General features: G+C 40.6%; 1 protein-coding gene across 2 annotated transcripts; it reads left to right on the forward strand.

Moving 5' to 3' along the window:
• The first annotated feature begins 12 nt into the window (after window positions 1–12).
• Window positions 13–23,523, forward strand: ACADSB (acyl-CoA dehydrogenase short/branched chain). 2 transcript variants are annotated; one of them, XM_030487242.1, is made up of 11 exons: window positions 13–91; window positions 5,819–5,978; window positions 6,911–7,011; window positions 8,092–8,298; window positions 8,728–8,898; window positions 10,645–10,770; window positions 11,341–11,433; window positions 14,430–14,519; window positions 16,011–16,148; window positions 16,828–16,927; window positions 17,809–23,523. In XM_030487242.1, the coding sequence occupies exons 1-11, from the start codon at window positions 38–40 to the stop codon at window positions 17,877–17,879; spliced, it is 1,311 nt and encodes a 436-aa protein (XP_030343102.1). In that variant the 5' UTR covers window positions 13–37; the 3' UTR covers window positions 17,880–23,523. The 2 variants fall into 2 exon arrangements, with proteins under 2 accessions (XP_030343102.1, XP_030343103.1); XM_030487243.1 differs by having other exon boundaries at window positions 45–101.
• Window positions 23,524–27,290: the final 3,767 nt, after the last annotated feature.

Below are 27,290 nucleotides of genomic sequence, written 5' to 3' on the forward strand. Positions count from 1 at the left end.
GGTCGTGGCTTGGAAGGGGCTGGGTAGCGGCCACAAGATGGCGGCGGCGGCGGCGGCGGCGGCGGGAGGTTGGCTGAGGGGATGCGCGAAGGTGAAGCCGGGTGTGTGAGGGGAGGGTTGGGCTGAGGTGGGGTGGTGGGACCGGGAAAAGGGGCCCTGCGTTACGCTACAGGCTGCTGTGGGGTAGGGGGGCTCGCTGGCAGCTGCGCAGGAGTGAGGGTGTGTTTGTAAATTGTTTTTCTCCTTCTGTCTTGCGCTGCTGACAGGCGGTGAGGGGTAACTTTGCGCTAAGAAAGGGTCTCGAACGTCTTGTGGAATGGTGTGGTGGGGGGAGCGGCCCGCGGCTGGTGTGTCTGTGAGGTGGCAGCAGAGGTGCTTTGGTGTCGCCTTATCTAAACAGGGTTGTGGCACTGCAGGGGTAATGTAAGGCAAAGGGAACAAGCAGAAAAGCTGCCACATACATGCTTTTACTGTGCAGAGTGAGGGGACATGCTGGACAGCTGTATTTCAGGCCATAAGGCAGCGTGTTGCTGTGTTGTGATGACCGAAATACAGAAAACTGACCCATAAATGAGGGCACCTAAGCTTGCTGTGGTGGAGCTTCTCTGCTGAGAAATAAGGGCTGCCTGGAAGCCACATGCAGGAGTGGAAGTTGTCAAGGAAAAAAGGCCAGGTTGGACACAGGGGCTTGGAGCAACCTGCTCTAGTGGAAGGTGTCCCTGCCCGTGGCAGGGGGTTGGAGCTGGATGAGCTTTAAGGTCCCTTCCAACACAAACCATTCTAATATCATATGAATTCTAAGAATAAAAGTGTAAAGAAGAATGTAGAGACCTGATGGGGTTTTTTTTAAATCTAAATGTTGAAATAAAACACCATTTCTACACTGTGCTGTTACTCTGGTATACCTGTAGGTTGCAGCTCTATGTGGGAATGTTGCCAGTGTATATTCCATTCCCTAGGGCCATCCTACTGCTTGTTAGACTTTACGAGGTAACCTTGTTAGGATTATTTCTTTTGTCCTGTAGCACCATCTCAGTCAGGTATCAAACAAGCCATTTATCAAACCATGTGTATGCTGAGGGCTGCCTTTGTGTCTCCCACCATGGCAGGACACCTTTCTCTGCCACTCTCAAGCAGGTTGGTTGCAGTGGAAGAGCCTCCAGGTGAAAGCTGTGGGTGTTTCTCTTAAGGGGAAGGGAGGGAAAGTGGATGAACGAACAGTTCTGACTGTCTCAAAACCTTTGGCATCGTTGCCAAGAGTCAGGCTGCTCTAATGGCTTCAACTTGTAACAAACCTGAGCTGTTTATTGTGTTTTAAAGCTTCTATGTCCTAGCTGGGTGTTTGGCAGATCACCTCTGCTGATATAGCCCCATGCACTTGTGCTGGACCTTGCTGAATTGCTTTTAATCAAGTTTGTCCAGCTTTCCATTTTCATAAAGCATATGAGAAAAATGTGTGTCATTTTTGTGGTCTGTAAGATTTGTAATTCCCACTGTGCCTGGAGCAGAGTCCTCTGCATTAATGTAGTGCTGTGTTCATCCATGGTAATCCCACATCCAAGTGTCAGGTGCCATCAAACAGAAGTAGGGGTAATCCCAGAGTACTACCAGTTGTTGCTTCAACAGTTCTGGCTTGTTGCCTACTGAGCACACCTCCTCACAGCTTTCCAAATAGGTTTGTATTCTCAAGAGGGCATCCTGCATTTTTTCCTGCAGCTCTTGATCAGTGCTGGTGAAATACTCTCAGTGAGGCAGCTTTGGTTATGCCACCGTGAAAGAAAAGTGCTTTTTTCTTTGTGTTTGGAAATAAAGTAGTGAAAGAAGCAGGAAGTATGTGTGATTTGTAGTCCTTTAAGAATATAGACTTAAACAGATGGATGTTTGCAGTCCTGGCTGTGGAGTGACCCTGTGTCGCAACCCGAAAGGAGTAGTTTAGGATGACCTTCCTCCCCCTGGGACCAACGGCCAAGTTCATGATACCCTTGTACTGAATTAAGGTGAAACAACACCAGCCAACCAGTTTTATGATTTATTAATACAAAATACAGGGCATATGATTAAAAATAACTCAGCAATGATTGTTTTGACTGGATCAGCAAGTCTTGTGCCATGTGTTTTTGCTTAGATCTAGTTAATGTTCAATGAAAAAGAGAGAAGAGAATTGAGAGAGAGAAAGAGGGAGAAGTATCACCACGCGTGGATCCAGCAATATCTCGTTGGTGCTCTTCACTCGGGGTATTGGTGGTGGTGGTAGCTCTGACCTGAGCCCTGCACTTTTATGTTCATGTTCTTTTGGGTACAAAGCAGCATAGAGATGTTACTATGATAACGATGGGCATAGTTCAGTGAGCACGTGCCCAATTCCAAAGCTGGGGTTCCCTAAAGGTCCTTCAGGTGGTCATTGTCCCTCTGTTGTCCCTATTATCCTGGTGTCTTCTTTTTGACTGCATCCTCTGAGTCAGCTCATCCTTGAGAGATCCTTTCACATTCCTGTGGAGGCTTATCAGCTTTGAACAAAAGGATCAGAACAATCCTATCTACACAGTATTGAGAGCCAACATCCTTGTTATTTACTTCATTTATGGTTAAAGTGACCTATGGTCAAATGCAAATGGTGCCTGAGACACAAGAGGGATGTGGAGCTGTTGGAGCGAGTCCAGAGGAGGCCACAGAGCTGCTGCGAGGGCTGGAGCAGCTCTGCTCTGGAGCCAGGCTGAGAAAGCTGGGCTGGGGCAGCCTGGAGAAGAGAAGGCTCCTCAAGGGGACACCTTAGAGCAGCTCCAGTGCCTAAAGGGGCTCCAGGAAAGCTGGAGAGGGGCTTTGGACAAGGGCCTGTAGGGACAGGCCAAGGGGAATGGCTTTAACCTGCCAGAGGGGAGACTGGGATGAGCTCTGAGGCAGAAGCTCTTCCCTGTGAGGGTGCTGAGGCGCTGGCACAGACTTTTCCCAGAGAAGCTGTGGCTGCCCCATCCCTGGCAGTGTTCAAGGCCAGGTTGGGCACAGGGGCTTGGAGCAACCTGCTCTAGTGGAAGGTGTCCCTGCCCATGGCAGGGGGTTGGAACTGGATGAGATTTGAGGTCCCTTCTAACCCGAGCTATTCTATGATTCTAAATAGTCCACTCCTGACTGACAACTTCCAGAACACAGTTGCTTTGAATTTCGTGTCTATTAGATCAACTCTTTGTTTTCTGTGAAGACCTATGGTGACTCTAGTAACAGAATCTTAATATAAATATATTGCAGCTCTTGCTGATCATCCAAACTTTGTATTCATGAATCAGCCCCACTAGTCAGTATGTGTGACATGGGGTGTTGAATGTGAACAAACATTGAATGTTTACAGCAATGTTTGTTTTCTGTATTACCACTTCTTGCTGGTTTTTGCTGTCAAGCATGAGTAGTTGTACTAAAGTTGTTTCCTTACCGTAATAGACTTACACATCTTGTATCTATGACAGAAAGAGGCCGTAGATCTACTTTACATCAGTTCTTCAGCCAGGGAGATGACAAGTGTTGAAAGCCAACATGAAAGAGAGTGAATTATTAGAAGGATCAAAGGAATTTTTACTTCCTGACCCTGAAGTTTCTGCTGGTTTTTGAGGAATGCTGCTATCAATGTGTATTGCAATATTGTCCTGCGATCAGAGACCTAAATAGCAGTCTGGTTACAGCACAGTCTGTCGGTCTGCTCACTGGGGGGTTAAGAATGTGTGCCAGCAAAAATGTATGTTGGCAGGCATATGCTAGCATATACATTATTTCTATGGCACAGCTGTGTCTCTACTGGGAGTTTCTGTCAGCAGTTGTCTTGGTAGACATTAATATCTCCACACTTTAGACTGACATAGCAGAAGTGGCACAAATCTGTGGCAAAGATCTGATCTATAGATGCCACAATACACTGGGTTTGGGGAGCTATGAGAGCAAAGTAACTGTGCTGCTTGTTTTGAATACTGCTTTTCAGGAATGCATTTTGCAGCAGTTTAGCTACTGTTAGTCTGTTACTTTTTGAGTCAGGTCATATTCACTGTGCTAACTGTTCTTTAAAATCCTAAGAAATGATGCTGTGGTTGGAAAGTATCTTAACTTTCAAACCAGTCACGTTCCTTCCTAAAGCCTGCTTGCTACCTGCTGAAGTCTTTGAACACTAGTTTATAGATCTCCAAGGTACAATACTTATCACATTATCTGTATCCACCCACCTGACAATCACTATGTGTAGCTTGCTCCCAAAAGTCACTGTTCTGGTCATTTTTGTGACTTTTCCTACGTATGCTGAATCCATCCTCCTTATAGTAAAATACTCTGTAATGCCTCTGCTCTCTTGGTTGGATAACCAATGCTTCCTGGTAATACTTGAAATTGTTGTGTATCATGCACAAATGGGGAGAGGTTAAGCATAAATTACTCAAATTTAGCTCCTTCCTGCACTTTTTAAATAAATCAAGCATATAAGACAGGTTAGTTATTAGTTACATAGTACTATCAACATGCTAACTATATGGTTTAAACTAACTATATAGAAATTAACTATACAGAGGCATTCAAATGCCACAGCTTTGTCTATGGAATGTATGCTCGTTCTGAAAATCATGAAGTGGTGAATAAGAACTCAGTTGGAATACAACAATCCACAGGGCTGTTAAAAGTTACACTCTTTCACAGCAAAATACCAGTAATCCAGGTGAAGTGCTGTCAAATTGCTTTAGGAACAAGAGTTGCTCATCCCTAGAAAAGCAGGCAGAAAGCTCAGTCTATCATTAAAGTTAATGGTTTCTCTAAAAACCGTTTGTAAGTCTATTTCACGTTTACTCTTACCATATTTGTTAATGAAGATACTAAATCTATCAAAACCTACACTTACTACGAAGAATATTGCATCAGACTTGCAAAAGCATCCATTAAAATAAATACTATTAACAGTATACTTGTATATATACAGTATATTGACTAAAATTGTTTGTAAATCCTTTATAGAATGGGATTATGTTAGCAAACTTCTGCAAAGAAAATTGTTTGGGGTTAAAAGAAGCATGACCAGCAGGTCAAAGGAGGTGATCCTGCCCCTCTACTCTGCTCTTGTGAGACCTCACTTGGAGTATTGTGTACAGTTCTGGTGTCCTCAACATAAAAAGGACATGGAGCTGTTGGAGCAAGTCCAGAGGAGGGCCACGAGGATGATAAGAGGGCTGGAGCACCTCCCGTATGAAGACAGGCTGAGAGAGTTGGGGCTGTTCAGCCTGGAGAAGAGAAGGCTGCGTGGAGACCTCAGAGCAGCTTCCAGTATCTGAAGGGGGCCTACAAGGATGCAGGGGAGGGACTCTTCATCAGGGACTGTAGTGGTAGGACAAGGGGTAATGGCTTCAAACTTAACCAGGGGAAGTTTAGATTAGATATAAGGAAGAAGTTCTTTACAGTGAGGGTGGTGAGGCACTGGAATTGGTTGCCCAGGGAGGTTGTGGATGCTCCGTCCCTGGCGGTGTTCAAGGCCGGGTTGGACAGAGCCTTGGGCCACATGGTTTAGTGCGAGGTGTCCCTGCCCATGGCAGGGGGGTGGAACTAGATGATCTTAAGGTCCTTTCCAACCCTGACTGTTCTATGATTCTAAAAGAAGAGTAGTTAAAGGATATTTTCTTTCAGGACACTGGGAGGGGGAAGGTTTATATCATCTGAAAAACTTTCAAACTAGACATTGAATGTAAGTTATAGTTCCTAATGATATACTGAATCAGAACACTGAATAAAATGGTGTATTGCTGTCTGTACACAAATACAAGTTCTGTTAACTGTTTGCATGTTCTTTGTTTATTGTCAACAGCTGAAAAGAAATATGCCAGCATACTTGGCTCCTTGGAGGGCTTCTCCCTGTGCCTTTCGGTCCTCCAGATCTGAACCCATGCCAAATCTAGCCAGTGATGGAGTTGTCTGTGCTCCGCTTCAAACATTCACTGAAGAGGAGACGATGCTGAAAAATATGGGTACCTGTTGTCTGTGCAGTTAAAATTCAGAGGTGTCTTAACTAGAAGGGGGATTTTAGCTTTAAAAATCCATGGTTTAATTCTAGTTAAATGTTGAGGTTGGGGGGGGAGGTTTGTGCTTAATTTTAAAACTGCTTTCATTCACAAGAGAGAAATGTAGTGTTCTTTTCCCATGTTACCGTAGCACAGTTCCACCTACCACATAAATACATAAATATTAAGTGCTTAAAACTGTTGCTGTCACAGAAGTGAAGTTGCCTGGCATTGACTCATGCCCTTTCTGAAGTGTTTAGTTCAGCTACAGGTAACTGCTCCAGTTGGTTTTCAGGCATTTCCAGTATATCCAGAATGGTGACAGGCGTGATGTGAGTGTCTGTGATGCAGCCAGTCCTGCATGAAGATGGCAGTGTTTCAGAAGGGATCCTCAGAGAAAGGTGAAAGGATAAGGACCTGCACATCTGAGAAAGAGCTTATAAAAGGCTCCAGTTAAACAGAAACAGTCCCACAGGATTTTATGCCCTCAAAATAACATGCATTAAAGCCTGAGACCAGCTTTCCAAACTGCAGGTTTAATTTATAAAGAAATAGGATACAGCTAACCAAGTAAGGGGTGTAGCTGAAATATTTTCTGTATTATTTTTGGTCAACCAGTGTTACATAAATGTTGCTGAGATGCTTTCAAAGCCCCTGTATTTATAGGATGTATTTGTTTTGATTTAGAGAGTTGTAGCTGAGTTCAGGAAGCAGTTATAATTGAGCCTTATCACACATCACCTTGTTTCACTTGGGCAACTTTCTGTCCTTTTTTTCATTTGTCTTGGAGAGTCAGGGAACACATGCATAACATATCCAAAGTACCATATTACTGTGATACTGATCTTCAAGGAGACTGTTGGAATACTTATGTGCTTGCTTTCTTCTCTTCATTACAGTGACAAAGTTTGCTCAGGACCGAGTTGCACCTTTGGTGCAGAAAATGGATGAGAATTCAAAAATGGAAGACTCTGTAATACAAGGATTGTTTGAACAAGGGGTCTGCATACCTTTACTTAATCTTTTATTCAGAAAGTGATGATTTTAGAAATCTATAGCTGTGCACTTTTCAGATTTTTAGATTAAAAGTTGGAGGGATATAATTCAAATGAGCTAATGAGTCATTAAAAATTCTGGATTTATCAACAGCAAGGCAACCTTCTCTTATTTTTTCATCACTCTCCATCTTTTACTGTAATATTCTTTCCATGTCTCCCTCTCCCACACCATTCTTTGCCTTATGTTTGAGTTCCTTGTCTTCCCCCCATGCCGTTCTGGTTTGGTTTGGGTTTTTAATTGGATAAACGTAATTGTGTAGAATGCTCAAACTGCCATGACTCTGATAAGTTTTGCTGGAGTATCGGGAGTGTATCAGGAGTCCTCTGTGCCTTTACTGGGCAACCACAAGGATTTGTGTTGCAGAAACCATGGTGTTCATTCCTGGATCCAATTTTAGCTTTTCCTGCCATCAGGCCCCTCACTACAAGATAGACATTGAGGTGCTGGAGCAGGTCCAGAGAAGGGCAGTGGAGCTGGTGAAGGGACCTGGTGGGGGTTTAGTCTGGAGAAGAGAAGACTCAGGGGGAACCTTATCACGCTACAACTACCTGAAAGGAGGATGGAGCCAGGAGGTGGCTGGTCTGTTCCCCAGTAACAAACACCAGGACAAGAGGAAACATCATCATGTTGTACCAGGGGAGGTTTAGATTGGATATTGGGAAACATTTTTTCCCTGAAAGGGTTGTCAAGCACTGGAACAGGCTGCCCAGGGCACTGGTGGAGTCACCATCCCTGGAGGTATTTAAAAGAACTGTAAATGTGGCACTTAAGGGCATGGTTTAGTGGTGGGCTTGGCCATGCTGGGTTAACAGTTGGACTTGATGATCTTAAAGGTCTTTTCCAGCCTAAATGATTCTATGATTCTGTGAAGAATTGTTAGTTTGTTAAGGGTGTTGATGGAAAACAGTTCTTTGGAGAAAGATCTGGAAATACTTACTTATTATTTTAATATATTAAGTATCAGTTTGTACTAACAAGATTGAACTAACAGATTAATTTGTTTGCATCTTTTATGTTTCAGCTGATGAGTATTGAGCTTGGGGAAGAATATGGAGGAACTGGAGCTTCATTTTTTTCCATCATATTGGTGGTAGAAGAATTAGCCAAAGTTGATCCAGCTGTATCTCTTCTATGTGAACTCCAAAATACACTAACAAATAAGTTGTTTACCACATATGGAACAGAAGAACAAAAAAGAACTTACTTGCCCAGAGTGGCTAAAGATACAGTGAGTCAAAGTCTCACTTTACTGAACTTTAATATAGTTCTTAATAGTGATATTAGTGGGGCTTTTTCTTTCAGTGACTGCAGCATTGGAAAATAATCTTTATGTGACAGCTTTGAAGCACTGGTTAGACCTGAGATCTATGGTGCTATAGATACGTCCTGTCATCGGTAGCTGAGAGGTAAAAGTGGAAAGGCACTTATTAGTTTCATTAAAATTTAATTTACTGTGGAAAAGAATGTTAAAGCAGTTGACTTTGAGAGATGTGTAATTACATAGTGTTTCTATTCTTAATCTCCATATCTGAAACTTAGTTACTTTGATGCAATAGGTTAAAATGTTTGAATTTAAGAGACTTGTGCTTGGTTATAGCTATTTTAATTGCAGACATGTACCTATATGTTCAGTAAAAACTATTTTTTCCCTTGACAGATAGGCAGTTTCTGTCTTTCGGAGGCCGGATCTGGCAGTGATGCTTTCTCTTTGAAGACTCGGGCTGAAAAGAGAGGAGACTACTATGTCATCAATGGTTCAAAGATGTGGATTAGCTTAGCAGAACATGCAGGAGTTTTCTTCGTGATGGCAAATACAGATCCATCCTTAGTAAGTTGCAAAAGAATAGTTGCATTTCAGGAACAGCTCATGATATATGAAACTAGGGATTTTATATTAATAATCTGATGTTAATCAGATTATTAGTTTAGTTTGCCGACGACACCAAGCTGTGTGGTTCGGTTGATACGCTGGAGGGAAGGGATGCCATCCAGAGGGACCTTGACACACTTGTGAGGTGGGCCGATGCCAACATTAGGAAGTTTAACCAAGGCACATGCAAGGTCCTACACCTGGGTCAGGGCAATCCCAGGCACAGCTACAGGTTGGGTGGAGAAGAGATTCAGAGCAGCCCTGCAGAAAAGGACTTGGGGGTGTTGGTTGACGAGAAGCTTAACATGAGCAGGCAGTGTGCGCTCGCAGCCCAGAAAGCCAACCGCATCCTGGGCTGCATCAAAAGAAGCGTGACCAGCAGGTCGAAGGAGGTGATCCTGCCCCTCTACTCTGCTCTCGTGAGACCTCACTTGGAGTATTGTGTACAGTTCTGGTGTCCTCAACATAAGAAGGACATGGAGCTGTTGGAACAAGTCCAGAGGAGGCCATGAGGATGGTAAGAGGGCTGGAGCACCTCCTGTATGAAGACAGGCTGAGAGAGTTGGGGCTGTTCAGCCTGGAGAAGAGAAGGCTGCGTGGTGACCTCATAGCAGCCTTCCAGTATCTGAAGGGGGCCTACAAGGATGCTGGGGAGGGACTCTTCATCAGGGACTGTAGTGGTAGGACAAGGGGTAATGGCTTCAGACTTAAACAGGGGAAGTTTAGATTAGGTATAAGGAAGAAGTTCTTTACAGTGAGGGTGCTGAAGCACTGGAATGGGTTGCACAAAGAAGCAGTAAATGCTCCATCCCTGGCACTGTTCAAAGCCAGGTTGGACAGAGCCTCGGGCGACATGGTTTAGTGTGAGGTGTCCCTGCCCATGGCAGGGGGTTGGAACTAGGTGATCTTAAGGTCCTTTCCAGCCCTAACTATTCTAGGATTCTGTGTTAAAGGTTAATATTCTTTACACCTTTTCCCAGCTGACAGCAAACCTTTAAAAATGTTTTCCAACAAAACTTGAGAACTTGCTGAGCAATTTAATAAATTCCTCTCACCAGGGAAAATAAAAATGTCAGGATCATAATTGCTTACATGAAGAGCACAGCGTGCATTGGGATTATTCTGAGTAGAGGAAGAACAAATAGTCTATGTCTTTCCAACCCTTCTGACTTAACTGACAAGTCGCTGCTATTAAAAGACTGTGATTCTATGTTTCTCTGGGTTTAGAGCCATTATTTGATTGACCACTTTAGGCTAAAGATACCCGATGTCTTCTTAGTCCATTGTTTGCAACATATGTTCTGACAGCAAGCACTAACTTCACTGTACAGCAATAACTTGCTTTCCCAATGATTTCCAGTATAGACAGACACCACAGTCCCATTTGTTTCATTTATGTAATACCAGTCCCTTGTCTCATCAAAAGAACTTTTGAGGTTGTTCTGATCGTGTTTTCCATATGGAATATTTTAATAGAAAGGTATCTCTGGCCATTAGCAGACACAGAGGGAACAGATGATGGTGCCAGTGTTTTATTTAGTAATATAGTATTAAGCAGGTGTAAAACTTCTGTATTGGAATGAGATGTTTAGACACCATTTGGTGATATTAGTGCTGCAGTTTAACCCTACTAAGCAAGACACAGCCCAAACCAGCACAATTAGTATAAAACCCAGTTCTTGATTACTTTTTAATTCATCTTAGGGATACAGGGGAATTACGTGCTTCATAGTAGATCGCGACACAGAGGGGCTACATGTAGGCAAGAAGGAGGACAAGCTTGGAATCAGAGCATCTTCTACCTGTCCAGTAACGTTTGAAAACGTTAAGGTATTGTAAGTTGTTTAGCTATTGAAGCATAATCTCTGTGTACTTGGAACTCGACTACATATAAGAATGTTAACTAAATCCCCCAATTTAATTTTTCCTCAGACACATTGATTGTTTGGCATATTTTAACTTTTTCCTCCCTTTTATTTTACAGAAGTCTTGAGGGAGGTTGGTTCTCTTAACATTTGATACAGTTTTTCTCAACCATCAGTTTATAATTGCCCAAAGAAGTGGTGAATGCTCCATCGCTGGCAGTGTTCATGGGCAGGCTGCACAGAGCCTTGGGCGACATGGTCTGTGGTGAGGTGTCCCTGCCCATGGCAGGAGGGTTGGAACTGGAGGATCTTAAGGTCCTTTCCAACCCAAACCAGTCTGTGATTCTATGATAATCACCTGTTTGAGAAAATGTTCTAATCAGATATTCTAGGAATCAAATGACTGACTTATGTTTTATGCTTCACTGGTGAGGAATATTAAATAAACCTTGTACACTGATTCACCTCTGAACCCTGCTACTAGAAGCTGCAAAGCAGACTAGAACAGGAATAACTGTGTTGTTTTATTCTTTAGGTTCCTGAGACCAATATCCTGGGACAGGTTGGACAAGGCTATAAGTATGCAATTGGAATGCTAAATACTGGCAGAATAGGTATTGCTGCACAGGTGGGTAATTCTGTTTAATACTGAATACAACTAGTGCAGAACTGGATTGAAATTTACAAAACATTTAAAGCTAGCAAGAAGAAACTCTTTAGAAAATACTTTATTAAAAACTCAGTTGCCACTAGATGTCACTATTCCTGTAGCTAAGTTACAGTCAAATCCTGAAACAACTGTAAATGGTAAAATTCTCCTTTGGTGACATAAGCAATAGATTTAGAAAGCATTAAATGGCAATTAGTTTGTCTTTGATGGTTAACTTATCGTTTCTGAGATATAGCAACACTGTCATGTTCCATTATGCAGATCTATTTTACAAAGAAAACTCCCTTTAGAAAATATTACACACCGAAATGTATAATATTAATGCTTCCAAGTTATATGGGATTGCCAAATATGACTTTATTCTAACTGATGTTTTCCCAATTACTTCTTTTTAGAAGTCAACTTATTTTAAGAATAAAGATGCTTTTTTCATAGCAGAAGTGCCCTGGTTCATTGTTGTATTTGAAACTTGCACCTTATGGCATCTTAGGGGAAAACATTTACTGGCCTTGGAGTTACTTTAAAATGTTGTATTTTGTTATAAACTCAGTTTGGATCTCAGATTACTGCTGATTTTAGTGGAAGTCAGGTTCAGCCCTATAATAAAATGACTTATGACAAGTTTTTATGGTTTTATTTTACTTTTGAAAGTAATCCTTTCTTTGTTGCTACTGTATTATGGATGTAGTTGTGCTGTATAGTGTCTAATATGTCTGTGCTACTAGTCTCCTGTATCTTTTGCCTAGTTTACAAACAGACCAGGAGTAATCCTCATGAAATTTAGACTTTCCACATGGCAATATACTATGCTGCTAAATGGGTTGGCTTTTCCATCATTTCTAAGGATTAGACTTAGTCTGTTATGTCATTTAAAAACCAGAGGTATAAATAATATAGAGGCTCTGGCAGTAAAATACATGGCCTGGGTTTTACTCTTAATTACTCCAAGTTACATTTACAACCTAACTAGAAGTTAAGGTCAGGTAGTTGTCATATCTTAACTTACTACTTTCTTGGCACCATCAAATTAAGAGAAGTGCACTTGAATGGACAAGAACAGCAGCTCTAAAGCCCTGTAGAATTGAGTGTAGTTTTGCAGTAGAAATAGTTTTAGAAGGTAATTAACATCTTATAAAATGTGATTGTGGCTGTGAAAAGTTTAGTGCAAGGTAGCTCCATATATTGTTACAGCTACTGAAGTGGATATACTTGGTTCATCTGAGTTTCTAGAAGAAGGCAGCAAATCTGGTGATACAGCTGCATTGTTTTATGTTATTTTCCCAGATCCCCATTTTCCTATGTATTGTGGGTCTTTTCTAGAACCTTGAATGATGGAGTAGGTGTCTGAATCCAGGCAGAGTCATGGTTTTATCTTCTTAGGGCCCTTGGCTTTCAGTTTAATATGTGGGTCTGTCCAGAAATACCTGTACATTGCTTTACCTCACTGAAAGTAGTTTGACTAAGCTGCTTAGTGTGACAGCTGACTGCCACATTGTAGTACCCCATCTTGAAGCAGAAAAGTTTTATGAGATTCCAATTTTACTGTACAGTTACCTCACTTTCTGAAAGTTCTTCATAGCATTAATTTCCCTCTTTTTTCTTTTTTTATTTTTTCCTTGTTTGATTATTCCCCTAATCTAATTTCCTATCTTTGCTTTTCCTAGGAATCAAACAGGTAAATGGAATGCATTCAGATGGGTGATAGCTACATAATAAAACCAACTGATCTTATTTACTACTAGCTGTATATTCCAAGATATATGAAAGGCAGGGTAATTCTTTACTGTCTTACTTGGAATGGAAAACACTTCTCAAAATCTGATAGTTAAAAAACCCATAAAACTAGTTTACTTTCCAGATTTCATAATGTTCCTTCAGGCTAACAAACCAGACACTAGGGGACTGTAGCGATAGGACAAGGGGCGATGGGTTCGAACTAAAACAGGGGAAGTTCAGGTTAGATATAAGGAAGAAGTTCTTTACTGTGAGGGTGGTGAGGCACTGGAATGGGTTGCCCAAAGAAGTGGTAAATGCTTCATCCCTGGCAGTGTTCAAGGCCAGGTTGGACAGAGCCTTGGGTGACATGGTCTAGTGTGAGGTGTCCCTGCCCATGGCAGGGGGTTGGAACTGGATGATCTTAAGGTCGTTTCCAACCCAAACCAGTCTGTGATTCTAGGATGAGAGTTACTTCTTTATGAATGTTGGTGTGTAGTTTTCCCAGATGTTATCCTCCAAGATACCACTTGTGTTTTGTTGTCTTCGCTGCTGAGTGAACAGAGTGTGAACAGACAATGGGTCTTCTAAAATAGTTCAGTGGGGTTGATTTTTTCCTAGAAAATGCTGGAAGAAATGTTCTCTCTCCTTCTACTACACTACTATTCTAACTTCTGAAATAAACTGCTAATTCTGACAGTCTGGTGTCTTCTATAAAATGAGGAATTATTTTGATGATGAAAATAGCTTTGAATAATCATTCAAATTATTTTTCCTTTAATATTGTAATGTCAATCTATAGATCTTTAGTTTACAGTCATTTTCCCATGTAATGAAGAATTTTCCCAGAAACACTTGATATTTGTGCAACCACAACCCATAGGTTTTGTTCAAAAATTAGTGATAGTGTTTTCACAAATCTTTGCCTATATTAAGAAAGTTTCTTTCAGGAATGGAATAGTATGGAATAGACTTAACTCCTTAGACTTAATTTTTTGTCATAACTCACTTCAGTTTGTGTAACAACTGTAAAATTCTAGCTCTTGGGATTCTCTATAGAACCTTCGTTATATTTTAGCTTTGTGTAAGTTGTAGCAATCCCTATGTAGGAAGGATACTTTTCTGCTGAATACTAAGCTTTTTACAGAGGTGAACTGCCTGATCAGATCAACTGTTATCATCTCCATTAGGTACGTTCAATTAACACATTTTTCCTGAACATATGCTTTATTTCTTAACAGATGTTAGGACTGGCACAGGGCTGTTTTGACCACACAATTCCGTATACAAAGGAGAGAGTCCAGTTTGGGAAAAGCGTATTCGACTTTCAGGTACTTGTTAATGAACACATGGGAAGTATCCTCCAAGAAAATTGTTACCACGGTAAAGTCAGTAAAATGAGTAAATCTGATTTGTATAATTTATGCTCCACCTTGTGTCATGTCTCTCCTTCTTAATACTGGAGAAGAATTTCAGGTGAGCCACATAAAGTATATCAATTCAGTGCTATGTGCCTTTGCAAGTGCCATATAAATACTTTAAAACTTCAAAGCATTATTGACATAACTCCTTGTGCTTGGTAGCATATTGACAGCTTTTGAAAATAATACACATGGAACTCCTTTCTCTCCTGATTTTAATATCACAGTATGTTGAATATGTTCCTAGTTTTTATACCCTTTCAGGAGGTGTAGGAGAAGGCCTTTTTTTGGACACTAGAAATGATAAAAAGATGAGGAAAGTGATTGAATTATTAGATTTCCTGTGTTATACAAAGACATTTTCATGATAATACCTGTGTCTTAAAACGAAAAGAACTCTTTGTTGCAAAAATGATGTATAGTTTAATAAGGAAGATATATAATTGTAATTACTATAGTAATTTTCTTGTTAAAAGAAGCCTCCATCTCGGCTGAAGGAACATTAGTCCTACTCACAATTTATACAGATTTTAGGAAGCACCCGCAGAGATCTAGGAAATGATCAGAACTGCGTCTTTTGAATGGGAAATGGAATTTATAATTGCCAAATCATTTTGTTATTTTGACCTACATATATATTTTTGCAAATTTTAGGGATCAGTGTTAATGTCCTAATAAGATGAAAGATTTCATTGTGTTTTAGGAACAAGTTACAGTACTAAATGTTAATTTTCAACCATCATAATGTTTGGAGCTCCTTAAATAAACCCATTCTTCTGTAATACCTGCCATTTAGATGTGAGCTCCACCACCTTTGTCCTTCCCTTCAAATCCATTCATCAGTCACATTCTCTTTATGCTGCTCCTAACTTTTGTCTCATGGCTATGGGACATAGGAAGAAGAAGTTATCAGCTTGCTAGTTCTCAGATTTATTTAAGAGGTAGTTGTTTTCAGCTCGTCAGGGATCTAGGCTTATTAATGTATGAATGTGCTCAATAGAGACCTGCAAGATGAAAATACAGCTTTGACCTACCCATGTCTCTGCAGTGCTGAGGAGAGTGTTAAGATTTGGCTGAAGCTTTCCTTGATATTCATGGGTACAAACAGGTAACCCACCTGCCCAGCCAGTCAGGCAGGGAATTCCGCAGTACTCCTGAATCCAAGAAAAAGGAAAGGAGAAAATGAGAGTGCACTTCCTAAAAAGACTTTGGTAGCCAAGAGGTTTTCCCAACTTCAGTATCAATAGGTGCAGAGGAATTGGGAATTACCAGTCCGTTTGGATTTTGTATTTCTATGTTAGAGTATAGGTATGTTCCTTGGTGAAAAGAATGGCTCTTGCTAGAAATCCCACTTGAGTACTAGATGCTGGTTCTGTCTGACTTGTGGTGTCTTTATTACAGGGAATGCAACATCAGATAGCTCAGGTGGCCACACAGTTGGAGGCAGCAAGGTTGCTGACCTACAATGCAGCCCGCCTTGCGGAAACAGGAAGGCCGTTCATAAAGGAGGCAAGCATGGCCAAGTACTATGCTGCTGAGGTGACTTGCAGTTTCTTTCTTCTGTGGCTTTATTTCCCTGCTGATTAAAAGTTTCATCTGTTAATGGATGTAGAACTTCTAATTCATGTTTTGCAGTAATATCCGTTGATGTACTTTTATCTTGCTTCTCATTCCCAGTCTGTATATGGAATATAGAATAGGCCACCTGAGAATAAACTGCTCGCACCCCTAGATTTTGACAAGCAAGCAACAACATTAAAAGAGAAAGTGAATTATTATCTTCACTCATCTGGAGAGATTTCATTTTGCCAGAATTCTCTTTTTGTGGCTGGAGAAATGGCATGGCGAGACTTCATTGGTGGCCATTTCAACTCTGCTGGTCACAACCGCAAGTCTTCATATGATGTAAAACCAGATTGCTTCCGCCTCTTTGTAATTGCTGTCTTGCATACTGCTGCTGCTCTTTTTCATAGTGCAGCATATGAACTATTGCACTAGTGGTTAGTGAATTCTTGATGTCCTCTGGTGCAGAAAAATGTCATTTTTATCCTAAAATGGCTTGCATAAGATGAACACAAAAATAACGGTCCTTCTTCGTCCCTGTAAGGCTACTGCTTTAATTGCTGTTTTATTTTTACTTTAAATAGCTACAAAGGATAAAATTTACTACCACGTGAGGTCGAATCCTGAAATTGTAACTCTGAAACTATTTTCATAGGTTGCAACACTGACAACTAGTAAATGTATTGAATGGATGGGTGGTGTTGGATTCACAAAAAATTATCCAATAGAAAAGTATTACCGTGACTGCAAGATAGGTGAGTGATAGTTTCTTAACAAGTATTCCTTGTAGCATTAGTAGTACTCAAGTTTGAGGATGAATGACTGGCTATTTTTTTAAGGTATTTCTTCCTTGAATCTGTGATCGACACTGACTCAAAGGCTCAGCTATAAGAAGGTAAAACTTTAGGTGTAAATAAATATGTGTGTGTGTAAGGCTAAAATGTTTCGTTAGATACCAGTAAAATACAGACACATGCATTGTGTCCCATTCTATTGAGAAAATTACAGTTCAGAAGATTTGAAAACACCTGCTTTGGCTTTAAGACCTAAATCTATTCAGGTTGAACTCCTAGGAGTTTGGTTTTCAAGACTTCCTTGTTTACCAATACAATCCGGGACCTAACAGTTTGACATTTCTAACTATATTACCCTTTGATTTTATTGCTGCTAGCATTTGTAAATACTTAATTTTGTTGGTTATTTAGAAATTGCTTTTCAGGAAAATATCTTGTCATTATGTGGTACCAGCAGAAGAGTACTTTAATTGTTGCAGATGATAAAAGCAGGTTGCCCAGAGAAGCTGTGGCTGCCCCATCCCTGGCAGTGTTCAAGGCCAGGTTGGACACAGGGGCTTGGAGCAACCTGCTCTAGTGGAAGGTGTCCCTGCCCGTGGCAGGGGGTTGGAGCTGGATGAGCTTTAAGGTCCCTTCCAACCCAAATAATTCTATGATTTATGTATTATAGTATAACTATATAATAATATATATTATTATAATTCTGTTTCTAGAACTTGCTCAGTAAAGCTTTACTTCGTAATTGTAAATGTTTAAATGGACTGTTAGAATAATATCTTCGTCTCTCTTCATACACTCACTGTGGTTTTATAGTCTTCTAATTTATTTTCTTCTGATTTCAGGTACAATATATGAAGGAACTTCAAATATCCAGTTGAGCACCATTGCAAAAAGCTTAGCAAAGGAGTACTGAAACCAGAAGGACTCAGTACTGTTAACGGAGTTGTTTCCCTGAACATTCATTGTGAATTACACATTTGTTTGTAATCATAAAAATCGTTAACAACATCATAAATAAGAACACATGATCAGAGGTGAAATCATAAGGAAAATCATGAACTCCCCATTTCAGAACAGTGAGTGTGTAATTCACCTGAAATTGTGAATTTCACATCCAAATCCAAATCATGGGTTAAAAGTATTTCTTTCTGCCTGAGAGACTTCTAAGCTAACACATTGGCTGAAATTATTTGGTTGCCTTAGGTTATGCCAGCAGTGGATCTCCACTTTGAGATTTCAAAGTGAAAACAAAAGAAGCCGAATCCTTGGCTTGCCTGGTGTGAAAGATTCTGTTAAGCCATCTGGGAGACAGGACCCTACACACGCAGCAGAACTGTTGCAGGGTGTGAAGCTGCTGTTTGTTCATGATGCCCTTTATTAGCATGGAGGAGAGAGAGAAATAGAAGTGATAGTTTCCTCTCTCCGAGGTGGAGTGATGTCTGTGGAGCTGCTGTAATTGGAGTAATTTTTATAGCAGCCCTCAGTGTGTTCTTAAGTATATCTTGGTAATTAAGCCCTTCCAGCCCCAATTTGTAGTACTGAAAGGTGGATAATATCTACCTCTCTTTCCAGCTTTCTCAGCTGTTAAGGGTTTTAATCTAAGAGGCTATTTATAGTTTTCCTTTCAGAAAAGGTTGAGTTGAAATCTTTGTGAAATTGGGTTAAAAAAGCTCTAGTAGTTCTGCAAAAAGACAGAGATATAAGCTAGGTAATAGGAGTGCTATGATACTACCTCACAGTGGCCTTTCCATGTTCAATGTATTTTACAAACTTTAACCCTCAGAGCTCTGCTGGGAGTTAGGGAGGAACTGTTAATTTGCAGCCTAGAAAACTCACTCATGGAAGTTAGTGGTTCACCAGCAAAGTTTTTCTCCTTTTGAGAGAAAGAGAGGGGGGGTTTAGAGAAGTATTTGGTTTTCTTTCCCTCTCCGTTTACTTTATAATCAGACATTTTATTTACAGTCGAAACCTTTCCAGTGCTGGAGATCTCATTAAGTAAGAAGCAAGAGACGGAAAGCTTGATATATGAAAAATCGTTAGAATTGCTGTAATTGGCAATTTGCCTCAAGTGTTTTGGGGAGGGAAGTATTCTGGTTTTGTCATTTTGGCTGACTTAGGAGAATCTCAGTCACTGATGATTCACTTCGGGTGCAGTTGACAGTGTTACAGGCTGAGAGTCCCAAAGGATTTTTGAGCAAAACTGGGATAAATGACACTTAACAAGTATGGTTTTGTAAAACAAGCAGGTGGCAGTGCCTTATACAAAGAAACAAGCAAGGAGGAAAAGCACTATTACAGACTTTCCTGACTTTCTGTCAGCTTCAAAGGGAAGGTGCTGCTTTAGTGAATTAATCCCCCTACATGCACACTTTGCCTCTTGATAGGCAAAGAATTAATGTGGTAATTCTCCTTATACCTATAGAAAAAGCCCCTCCCATATCAGTTTGATCAACAGCTTTGAAATTTTCAACAATAAAAGAGTAGGAGGGTAGATCAGATGATTTCTGAAGTTTTCTTTAATAATTATTACAATTATTACCATTATCATCATTATTAATGCATTTCAAGTGGTTTGAAGGCTTTCTCTCAGCTGAACTGAAATGGCTGGGGAGATTGTTAGGCTAGAATTAAGACTACAGATGCTGCAACAGTGAACTACAGTGATTCTGTTCAATGTAGTCTTATCTGCAAGTCTAAAATGATCATAACCACACTACAAAATGCTGTGTTAAGGTTGGTTAATGTGATGGGTTGTGCCAATGTGAGGCAGTCCTTAGCCGCTGCAGTTTAGCCTGCTTTGCTGACGTGTGTCAGCAGAGATCAGGTTTTGATTCATGCTTGTTAATAGGTCTCCTAATTTGGGAAACTATCCTAGCTTGGCTTCTGCAGTTTTGCATGAGGCTAGGAAATGAGTGGCAATACTTAACTGGCTTAATATAGTGCTAAAAGCAAACCCTTTATGGAGGAAAGTGCAGAGCTCTTTGAAGGACTGTGAAGGGCTGGATATCCAGGCTTATGTAAAAGGACTGCTTCAGTCCAGAAAACAACCTGAACAGCCTCATCAGCTACTCAACAGTTCTCAGAAATACAAGGTCAAGCCTTTACCTAATGTTACAGCTGTAAATATTCCACGTTTCTCAGTTCTATATACTGTATTCTGTACACAGTAACTGCTGAAAGAAATGTCTGTATTGTGTTTGATTTTTGTCCACAAAATCCTGTGGAGGAGTATGTGCACAAATGAATTAGAACCACTGACTTTCTTTCATCCTTGTTTTAAAAGGGCATGTACCATTGTGGAGAGCTATTCTGGGAAGAGGTTGCTTGCTTTATTCCCATAAGTCTGATTCCATTAATGCAGATGTTGATCTAGTAGTAAGATGTGCTGTGCTGTTGTGTAGGAGCTGTGAAGAGCTGCCTGCATTCCCCACCCCCTGTTCCGTTTGGGACAGGCATTTATGGATTGTCTACATTAGGCACTGTGGGCACAGGTCTGGTGGTGGTGGCTGGCTGCACCAGTGGCCTTGTGACACTCTGAGGCTTTGTGTGCTAATGACAGGACTCAAAGCTGCTTTATACTCAATATGTATTTATACAACTAGACAGGTTGCCGAGAGAGGTGGTAGATGCTCCATCCCTGGAGACATTGGAAGGCCAGGCTGGATGTGGTTCTGGGCAACCTGATCTAGTTGAAGATGTCCCTGCTCATTTCAGTGGGGTTGGACTAGATGCCCTTTGAAGGTCTCTTCCAACCCAAACTATTCTATGATTCTACGGAGTTTTCCCTTTATGCGCCCTTATTCAATCCAGTCTATTGCTCTGGAACAGCATCTTCAGTATCAAATGTTGCATCTGGGCTTCCCTGGTTAGAAGAAAAGACCTATATTGAGAATGTATTAAAAAGTGCCTGAATTTTATACTTGACTTGATCCAATGCTAATCTTGTATATCAGGTGATGGTTCTCTAATATTCTGTCATTTAAAATTTTTCCCAGATTTTGCAGGTTTTCTACTAGAAGAGAATGACTATCTCATCCATCAGTTTTCCTTAGTTTTATTCTGATTTATGATAAAGGTCTGAGGCAGATTTCCACAGAAACGTTTAATCACTACTTGGGAAATGCTCAAATACAACATTTCATATGATGTTTTCTGTGCTGTTGTTCTTTCTTCCACATTTGCTTTTCCCCGTGTAAAGATTGTGTTAGAAAAGGTTTACATGAAATATGCAGTAATTGTTCATTGGGAGCCTTTTGCTATGTAAAGAATTTTCTAATTAACATGTTATTGCCGTTCCATTTGGAAATCTTTTGGTGAGAGACACATTTCAAGTTCTTCCTACCAAGCTAAGCTTGATTTGAGACACATTTTGCTTTGAAAGCAGCTCTCTGACTTTCCTGAGCTTGCTGACTGAATACACCATAGCTGAAGAAATGTTTTTCCTCAACCTCAGAATGTGTTCATTGTACCAATGTGATAGATCTTCTCCTAAGAGAACTACCTGCAAGTGGTTAACAGCTACCACAAATACTTCACAGATATTTACCTGTTATGTTATTGTTGTGCATTGTGTGTGATGGAGGCACAAATCAAGCGAGAGCTGATGGGTAGATGAATATGTATTGTATGATTCCCAAAGAATTCCCACGCAATTCATCATTCTATGCTGTATTGAAATACAGTCATTGCAGAGTGTTTTACAAGGAGTTGTGTGCTCTGAAGTGTAACTCCCTGCTCTAGGTCCTGGTGAGGGGGCATGGCTGGAAGCTTTACTCTTCTGGTTGGACTGTAGGATTAACGTAGCGTGGCTGATGGCACACACAGGCAAGAGGAAGCAAGAGTTCTTTCCAGGCCCACACCAGAGGAAGTCAAACACCAGTGCCTAGTGAATCCAGAGTTCCAGGCTAACAGATAGGATTTACAATCATTATTTCAGTTAAATATGCCAGTTGTAAGATCAGTTGCTATAATTAACAAAGTCCAGCTTAGCAGCATTGAGGGAATTTCTCATTATCTGATAGTAGAGACATTATTAAGCTGCTTCGAAATCTTGGCGTTTATTATCCTCTAAAAATACTCTGTTCATGTGCAATAACTAATACCATGTGCAATAACTAATACATTTGGAAGTAGATGATCTTAAGGTCCTTTCCAACCCTAACCATTCTATGATTCTGTGATTAGGTAACTACAGTTAACCAGTATGTTTCCTAACAGCTTGTTTCATAGATCAGAGCATTCACACGTTTATTTGTATTGGTATATTAATGTTCAGAAGAATGTGCAATGTACAATGTAACTTTTCTGATAAGCTATTTTAAAATATAAATCAAAACTATGTATGGGCTCAATGGGCAGTAATAGCATTTTTATATATTATTCTTCTGTCTTTTAAGATCATTTGGATTTACATCTTTCTGAAGCTATTCTTCCTCTGTGTGTCTTAGTAGCTGTAGAGCTACTAATACTGGAGGACTGTATGTATAAAGCAATCTGAAAGTCACTTCACTAAAGATCCTAAAGACAAAGCACTCCCCACCTGACAGAAAACTGTGTAGCAGTAGCCAAGTAACCAACACTTTCAGAACTGGGGACTTCTGAACGTGCAGAAGGTTATGTTCATCAAACATTTTGCAGGGATCTCTGAAGAAAGAAAAGCTCTTCCACAAAAGAAGTAAATAATCAAATAGCAGCAGGAAAATCTAAAATACAGCAATAAATCCCCATCTTCCGCATTGCTAGTTTGTGTATTTGGGGGTCTCCTAACCAGGAAATAAGCATATATGGACTGAAACTAAATTCTCCAGCCAGACCTGGAGGTCTAACAACCAGTTTAAAGTGTTACACAAACCATTGTCACAATTTGGGGCAGTTTCAAAAACATCTGTTGTAAATGGCCAGATAAAGCAGGGCTGGAGTGCTTTGGGTGTGTTGAACAGGGGCGAGAAATCAACTTGCAGACATGAGCAGGACTGAAAATGAGCTTTGGTTCATCTGTAACAGTGGCTGGAGGGTCACAGAGGGAGAGCGCTCATCGGTGGGAAGAGCTAAAATGGAACCTTCCTGCTTGTTTGGTTTAGATCAAGAAATGTCGTCTTGTTTTCCAGCAGTGAGATGACTTTCCTAGTGTAGAGAGAGCAAAGGAAATAGCAGAGCTGCAATATGATGGGTTCATGTTGAATTTGCATCTACTGCCTCCGTATCCCATAAATTTGATGGATTCAGTTTTGGCAAGTTCCCATTTTGGAGCCTGCAGAAGGACTCCGGTTGGGTCTCTATTTCACAGCACACAAGAAGCTCTGATGCAGATATCCAAAGCTGGTGTTCTCCTACTTGAGGGGTTGTTCCCTGCTTTCTCTTATGGACATTCAGCCAAGACTTCTAAACGATGACCCACCCATCAGAGGATCAGAATAATTTTCTACCATGCTTCCCATCACATTCTTTGCTGCGTCTTGAATATTTTCTGATTCATTTTCTAGGACGTGCTGCAAGATTTTTCTGTTCACTAATTTGCATCCTAAAGATGCAGATTAAATGCTAATTTTTCAATATAACCAGAGCAGTCATCCAGCTTTAATTTGATACTGGGTCGCTGAGGTTTTCTGCCTTTGTTTAGGTGGTACCCAAAGACATGATAATTGCGTTTTAGAAAGACACTAGTTTCTCTGGGTGTTTTTTGTTTCTCTATGGATACAAAAAGTAGAGAGTGTGAAAGGTGAAGAATCCCAGAAGCTGCAATCGTTATTTATGCTAAAAAGTATTAGTTAATACATGTTTCTTTATGGAGTCACTGTATTGTGCATCCAGCGCTGGCTAAAGCCGAAGTGAAAAAGCCAACTTTGAAATGATGCTGAGTTGTAGGCACATTGTTTTACCTTTTGTGTGTGTGTTTTATCTCGGAGAAAGCAAACAGCTTTGTATCAATTCTGCTAAACTGACCTAAAAATAACTAAGGAATAATTCAGAAAGTAAAGTTAAGGTTCTGGAAATGCGGTTAAATACTGAAAAGCTCCATAGAACCCTGTTTTATTAATGGAGCTGTTGAAGACAGAGTTGGTATGGAGCAAATGTGGTTTAGTGCAGGCACTGATGCTGTTTGTTTTAGGAAAGCAAATGTTAGACGTTCTTAGGCTTTCACACATGCAGCATTGCTCCAGTTGCTCCCATAAGAATTGAGGCAAAGCACTTTTTTCAGTGTAGGTACTTTTTGAACTTTGAAAATGTTTCGTGACTCCCTATTATGTCCTTGAACATGCTTACGAGATACGAAGTCTCTATCAATGTTCATGGTCTTGTTTTCCCCATGGTCTGAGAAAAATTCCTTACATTCCACTGTAGGATTTTTACCAAACACAAACTGTTCTGCTCCCTTCCTAAACGCCAAATCACTGAGGTGTGTCCAACCAAGCTTTAAAAAGAATCATTTTCTCAGTTTAATTGTAGCAATGGCTACATTTGCTTGATGTGGCAGGTTATTTTCATGGTTGCTTGAATAACAAAAGCTAGATTCAACAAGCTGTTTATCATAAAATATATTTGGCTGCCATGCAGGTTTCAGTTCCCAAAGTCTATGGTAAGGTGCAGCAATAGGTCTTCCATTTTATGCCAGAAGTATTTTAGCTCTACTGTACTTTGACTTCGGTGATTCAATTTGCAGAGATAAACAATTCTCTGGAGTAATATAGCTTGTCATTACTTAGGAGTTATTCAAAATGTACCTTGTTACCCTTGTGTAAGAATCTGGGCCACAAGAGGGTTGTGGTTGTTCTCTGCTTCTTCAGGGGGCTGACACAGCACTGGGTTAAAGCACCCAATGACCTGATGTCTCAGACTATTGTAATTTAATAGCCAACCCTCTCTATACTGCTGCTTCTATGTAGAAGTGTCCAAAAACCTTTTTTTTTCTTAACTGTAAAAGCCTTCTGGCACTGAATTACATCTATTTCATGACTGAAACATATCTGCTCTATGCTAACCTCATTATCCAGGAATGATTTCTAGAAGAGGAAGTGAAGAATAATTAAATCATTCCTAACTGAAGGAAATGCTTCACAGAACTATGCAAATTCCAATTTGGCCAAGATGCTGTGGTTTCATGTTCTATTTCTGGGAAGGGCAGAGGGAGAAACAGCTATTTTTGGAGTTGTGGATAGCCAGGTTCTGACTACACTTCTCTCTCTTGCTTTGAGATCAGAGCATGCTGGGACATCCCTTTTGAGGAGGGAGCTCAATACCTGCCATCACTGGCTTCTCCATACCTGTCCTGTTGTAAGTGCTCGTAAATTAAACCTGCCCCCTCGCTGCAAGTGTCATCTGCTTTGGCTCATGCTTCCTGAGATCACAGAATCCGAGACTGGTTTGTGTTGGAAGGGACCTTAAAGCTCATCCAGTTCCAACCCCCTGCCACGGGCAGGGACACCTTCCACTAGAGCAGGTTGCTCCAAGCCCCTGTGTCCAACCTGGCCTTGAACACTGCCAGGGATGGGGCAGCCACAGCTTCTCTGGGCACCCTGTGCCAGCACCTCCCTGAAGTGAATATTTTGCCTGTGTGTAAAATTAGGGCTCAGCCCCCATCCAAAGCAGTGATTTCTCTCTGCAGTGATGTGCTGCCCTGGCTGTCCATACAGAGCAGAGGTAAAAGGGGATGGACTCACTTCCCCCTGCTTCTCAGCCTGGATACAGTGCCTGGAAAAAACCAGCAGGATTACATTTGGGAGTTAAAAAATGAGATTCCTGTGTGTGTGCTCAGCAGGAGTGCTTGGGGGAGCCTGTGGGCTGGGCACAGCCCTCCCGGGGCTCACGTTTTTAGACATTCACATTTTTCCATCTGCAAACCTCACTCTTACAAAGCTTAAGGCAAAAAGAGAGGGGGAAATATAACTAAAAAAGCCCACCACAACTAGCTATTTTTACGTGGGAATGTTTGCAAATACATTAGTGATGTGTAATTGAATTATTAACTGGCAAAAATATAATCAGAGTGCTGGAAGAATGGCTTTTCAGTGCTCCACAACTTTTGTCTTTCAAGGAATCAGATTGCTAAAATGAGTTCTGCACTCAAGAAACCCATTTAGAATTAACAACATCTGTCCTACTTTTCCAGCTTGCCTTTAAAAGTTACATATTACAGTAATGAAGTGTAAATAGCCAACTTCAGTGCTTTGCACAAGGTACCAGCCTTGCGTCTTTTCCTAAACGGGTTGATTTATGTGCTGTTTGCTGTTTTTGAGCACACAAAACAATTAATTTATGTGTGAAAAGAACAGTGAATTAATCCTGGAGAGCCCTGGAGCCTTTAAAGACCTGAATCATATGTTGAGCTCGTTTAAAACTTGCATAAGAAATTAATGTAGAATAAAGCCCTTTAATTTGAAAAGTGCATCTATAGTAGGTGTCCCTAGGATATCTCCTGGATCATTATTCAGAAAGGTTAAGGAGGACTTTATTTTTCCCCTTTCTTTCCTTTTTTTTTTCCCTTATATTCACTATGTATTTTCCAGTTTGCAGCTCAACGTGGTGCATTTCGACTTCTAAAGAGACAGAGATTTTAAAAAGAAACGGGGGAGCTTTTTATTCACCTTCCACTTAATTTCCTTGCTGCCTTGCCAGTCCCAGCTTAATGAATGTAATTGCTACCTTTGATGAAAATACTATTATCAAGATCACACATTACATTGGAAAACAGTTTTTCTTTAAACACAGCTACTGCAGTCTCTAATTATGCATGTAACAAGTGGCTCCTGAACAAAAGAGCATGTTGTCTACAATTGCTAGGAATTGGAGCAAGGCAAATTTCAACAAAGAACAGATTAGATTTGCTCCATGCTCCACAAAGCCCATTCCCCTGATTAATTTCCTGCAAAAACTAAAACAATTCTCTCTTAAAAGAAACTAACCCTCATCCCCAGAATGATCCATATGCCATTTGTGTCAATCTATATGATGATAATGGCCACAGATTTAGATTATTAACTATTAGATGTAGTAAAATAGGAAAGCTCTTTTATAAACTTACCTTTTCATATGTAAATAAGCAGTACAAGGATTTAAGGAACAAAAAACCTGACTTTTCTGTGGAAACCGGGAGCAAGAAAGCACCCAGTAACTGAAAGTCTGAATTGTGCATGTATAATCCAATTATTTTGTCAGTTTACCCTGTGCTCCGTGCTCTGCACAAGCGCTGCAGCAGGAGTGTCAGGTCTCCAAACAGCGTGTTGGGTTTTCCAAGAGTGGCATATTTGAGGGATGCTTCCCATGTGTGCACCTTGAGGAGAGTTCTTCTGAGAAGGAGTTGTTTAATTCTTAAAACGAATTATTTTGT

This window comes from Strigops habroptila, chromosome 5 (assembly GCF_004027225.2).
Source record: "Strigops habroptila isolate Jane chromosome 5, bStrHab1.2.pri, whole genome shotgun sequence".
NCBI classification, from domain to species: Eukaryota; Metazoa; Chordata; class Aves; order Psittaciformes; family Psittacidae; genus Strigops; species Strigops habroptila.